Source organism: Zerene cesonia, chromosome 13 (assembly GCF_012273895.1).
Source record: "Zerene cesonia ecotype Mississippi chromosome 13, Zerene_cesonia_1.1, whole genome shotgun sequence".
NCBI classification, from domain to species: domain Eukaryota; kingdom Metazoa; phylum Arthropoda; class Insecta; order Lepidoptera; family Pieridae; genus Zerene; species Zerene cesonia.
The window spans coordinates 3,500,546-3,505,084 of NC_052114.1; the positions used below are offsets into that span (position 1 = coordinate 3,500,546).

The window sequence follows — 4,539 nt, forward strand, 5'->3', positions numbered from 1 at the left end:
GAGCGACGGGATCGCTGACAGGTGAGCGACGCGATAACTGATAAATCACAGACGTGATCACTGACAAGTGAGCGACTTGATCACTGCCATGTGAGCGACGTGATCAGAGATAGGCGAGCGATGTGATCACTGATATGCGAGGGAAACTGCTTTATAAAAAAATTATAAAATGTTAATGCTTTTTCTCTATTCATTTATACAAAATAGATTTTTTTTTATTATAGACGCGTCACTTATCAATGCTGCGCATGGGCCGCCGCCACAAGCTGGTGGTGAGGGTGAACATGGAGTTGCACGAGAACTGGCTCGTGATGTGGAACCAGCACCTGTTCCACTTGCGGCTGGATGTGGAACTGAATCGCGGCGTGTTCGTGTACGTCGCCTACATCGGGCCGATGGCGGACGCCAGGAAATTCATATATGAGGTTATTTTGTACATATATTTTTTTGGATAGCATAACTTATTTTCAAAGTATTGATTTAATACTGATAAGGCTCTAAATAAGAGAATTATTTATATTCACTCAATTTCCTTTGGTTAGGTTAAGATTGTTGTACAGCTGTTACATCATTTATACTAGCTTTCTTTCGTTAGCTTTGAGCGGGGACCGCGAGGCGTGGCAGTTAGCAAAATGAAACCTGTACAGCTTATATATTTCAATCAGTTCGTTCAAGCATGTTTTGATTGTATCTGATGATGAAATTAGTGGAGCTTCCTCTTTATCAATGACTGTTGCCACAGGTGACGATCCAGGGGCAGCACTGCGACCGCAGGCTGGCGTACTCGCGCGCGACGCACAGCGACCTGGAGTGCTCGTCGCTGAACGTGACGCGCAAGGACTGCTTCCACCTGCCGTTCGAGCACGCGCTCAACTACCTGCGCGCCAAGTCGCGCGCCTGCGAGACGGACAAGCCGCTCGAGATCTGCGTCGAGATCAAGCAGCGCGAGCCGCAGCCGCATGAGCCGCACGAGCAGCTCGACGACACGGACTCCTGATTGGAGTGCGTCGTGTACGTCAGCGAGGGCCGCGTCGTGCGCTACGAGACCTGCCCGCTGCGCGACTAGCTGGCGGCGCGCACGCCCCGCGCCCCGCGCCCCGCGCCCCGCGCCCCGCGCCCCGCGCCCCGCGCCCCGCGCCCCGCGCCCCGCGCCCCGCGACCCGCGCCCCGCGCCCCGCGCCCCGCTAGGCTGCGGGCGGCTGCATACTGTGTAATCAAATCGTCTAGAAATGATATGACACGGTGCATTTGTCTTTGTATTGCGTTACCATTGCTGCTGTAATTCAGTTACGGCATCGGAGGGAATGTGGCATAGGTGTGGTTTTAGTTTGAAAAATTTATACGGGAATGGATTGCAAAAGAGTCACGCGTGTGAAACCGAAAATATGAGTGTGGACTTTGTGGCAGTACATTTAATGAGTTAAGAACTATTTTAAATTTTTGACTCGGTTGATGTTACGGTAACAAAAGCTCTTATGAAAGCAGAAAACTCGTATGCTATAGCAGAAGCTAGAATTCTGCTTTTAAGGATACCAGAAGAAGATTAATTTGATGTTCGGCAAGGTTTACACCACAATACAGATTACGTATTGAACAAGCGTCTTTCCACTTAGCGGGAATATAAAAATATGTGATCACTCAAATAGGATAGTAGGATAGAAAGTATATTGGTTAAAAAAAGAAGAGTTTCCAACCAAGTAGACAAAGTAAAGAAGGTACATTGTAAATATGCTTACGCTATAATATGTATTTCTGCTGTAATCGGTGACCCCATAAATGGCCCAATAGAGTTTTCCCGAGTACCAAAACATTTATTTTATATTCGGGTAAGATGGACCAAAACATTTAAATGAATGATTATTACTTGACTCGGTTACATATATGGTTGATGTCAAATCGGAAATTTGCATAGGATTATAATAAAAAGGACATCATTTTGAGAGAAGTGTTTCTTAATAGCTTCAGGGACTTAGAGTGAACTAGACAGATCAAGTTTGTGTGAAACATGTTATCTTTTAAGTTCTAATGTTGTCAGATGAAACTGAAAAAGAATGACATAATTAGTTTAAGATAAGCTCCTCAGAAGCAGGAATATGTATTTTTCTCGATTGAACTTTGGTGAGCATAAATTCGGGGAATATTTGTCGCTTGTACCATAAACAAAGAATACTACAATTTTGAAACAACTTTAATCTACTTAGTCCAATATTTGATCTTTGTTAATGTGTTTTAAGTGTCTTAAATTAGTCAATATACATTTGAAGATGATGTTTAGTGTAGTTATTACCGTTATGTTGATGTTGTTGTTGAGTTAGATTACATTCCATTTTAAATCATTTTGTTACACCAGCTTGTACTTTGTAATTTTTTTCTCTATACAAACAAGTTTATTGTTATATAAATGTATGTATTAATCATCGTGTTTCCTGCAAGTCTGAATTTTTATTTAGTTTCTAGTTTTAATCAATTTATAACTCCACAATTTCTTCTGTATTCGACACATGCCAACATTGAAACTAGAACCATAACAGGAATTTTAATATAACGTCATTTTAAAGAAAGTACCGTAGTTTCTTTTATGATATAGTAATTTTTAATAATTTAAACCTCACTATTACAGTCGGTTCAGTTCACTATTAGGGTTTCGTAACCAAAACAGTAACAGAACTCTTCATATATTTAATTATTAATAGGCATACACATTTGAAAACAATATAATTTAATGTAAAGCTGCAATGCGGTCCAGTTGTTTATGGAAAAAAAATGGAGAATTGAAGTGTTGAATTGAAGTGAAAATGGAGAATTCCATTCCTTACCTATTTTTTTGAGGAAGGATGTAATCATGAGTTATATATAATATGGAGGGAAAATTAAAAAAGAACCGTTCCTCCTTCTATCTCTTTGTCGCATAGACTTTTGAGTATAGAGTATAGTATAATATAAGAATTATTCTTTAATGATTATCGAATTTTACGAGACAAAGAAAGAAAAAATTATGAAAAACTAAATGTACGGATCCCTGAAAAGATCAACTTTTTTATTTTACCTAGTATTTATGTTTCTTTCTGACTTTTGTTAAGTATTTGCACGATTATGTTATTTTTCTAAATTCACCGTTTCTTATTTTATTACAATCTTGAAATTATTGTCCATACCGCCTAATGTATACAAGTAAATCTAAGATGATGTGTTACTACTATATGTGCAATATTTATTATTTTTAAATAGATAAGATGTACAATATAATGTATTCTTGTATGTTTATATTCTCTAGAATTATTAAGTATTTAAATATTGGTGTTTAATTGTTTCGCATATTATATGTCTTATAAGAACCAAGGTTGATTAAAAAATTGTTGAAACCTGTTCCAAGATAGGCTCTTGTTGTAAATATTCTTTAATATAGTAAAATAATATCCTCCCATGTCTCTAATTTCCGCAAGCCAATGTGAAGAGAAGATTCTGTTTTGCATATTATAATCACGTGAGATTGTACAAAGATTGTAAATTAAGGAAAAATAGTAATTAGTAACCATCGAAATTCTGCTAACATTACAGTCTACATGGCCGTTATTAAACAGGTTTGCGGAAGGACATATAAATATGTATTCCTTCACATTACTATAATTACAATATTATACAACCTATGTGTATGACGCTAAGAACGATTTTATATACAATTTTGAAAGTGATAAAAACGGTCTTGTATTGTAACATGTATAAAATATTTTGTGTGATTTAGAAATAAACATTAAAATATGTATTTGCGTTTTAATTTTTAACGTTTATTGTAATTTACAGACAGGCACATATAGCACATACATAGCTCACCCTGAATCCTACAGACAGTTTATAGTCTGGATGAACCTTAAAGAATACGCAAACTAAGGAGTGCAGGTGTCTCCCGTTTTTTTGTGCCAGCAAGCAATTAGTTGTAAATACTTATGGTAAAGAGCATTGATAGTGACGTTGCATGATACAGGGAAATTGTTTTTTTGATGTCATGTGTTTTGTTCTGCTGTAATAATAGTAATCATCATCATAATCATCAGCCCATATATGTTCCCACTGCAGGGAAACGGACCTCCTATGAGGGTTCAGGCCATAATCCACCACGCTGGCCAAGTGCGGGTTGGCAAATGTCACATGTCGTCGAACTTATGAGTTATGATGTTATCATTTCGACTGCTTTTTTGTGTTTCTTACCTCATAACTTTTTAGTAGGTTCACTGATTGTTTGATTCTTTTTTTCATTTGAAAGTGATGGGATCATCTTTTTTTTTTTGTTTAAACATCTTATTTATAAAGCAATCCAATGATATAAAACTAAAAGTTTTATTATGTTAATGTTGATTGCTTTTAAAAATGTGAAATAAAAAATCCAAGTATTTATTTCATCTCTTTATTTTAATAGTAACTAATATTTACACAGAACACGAATATTTACAAATGACAAGTAACAAAACTAAATGAATTATTTTTTTTAGTTGAATGATAATTAATAATAATTACAATGTAGTGTAAATAAATATTAGTATG

At 36.5% G+C, this 4,539-nt stretch overlaps 1 protein-coding gene across 2 annotated transcripts in view; it reads left to right on the forward strand.

Moving 5' to 3' along the window:
- Nucleotides 1-1,141, forward strand: part of LOC119831414 — a 7,509-nt gene extending 6,368 nt beyond the window's left edge. For both annotated transcript variants that reach the window (XM_038354743.1, XM_038354742.1), the window contains 2 exons: nucleotides 225-425; nucleotides 743-1,141. In XM_038354743.1, the coding sequence (XP_038210671.1) occupies nucleotides 225-425; nucleotides 743-997 (456 nt within the window). In that variant the 3' untranslated portion in view covers nucleotides 998-1,141. The remainder of the gene's footprint in view (nucleotides 1-224; nucleotides 426-742) is intronic.
- Nucleotides 1,142-4,539: the final 3,398 nt, after the last annotated feature.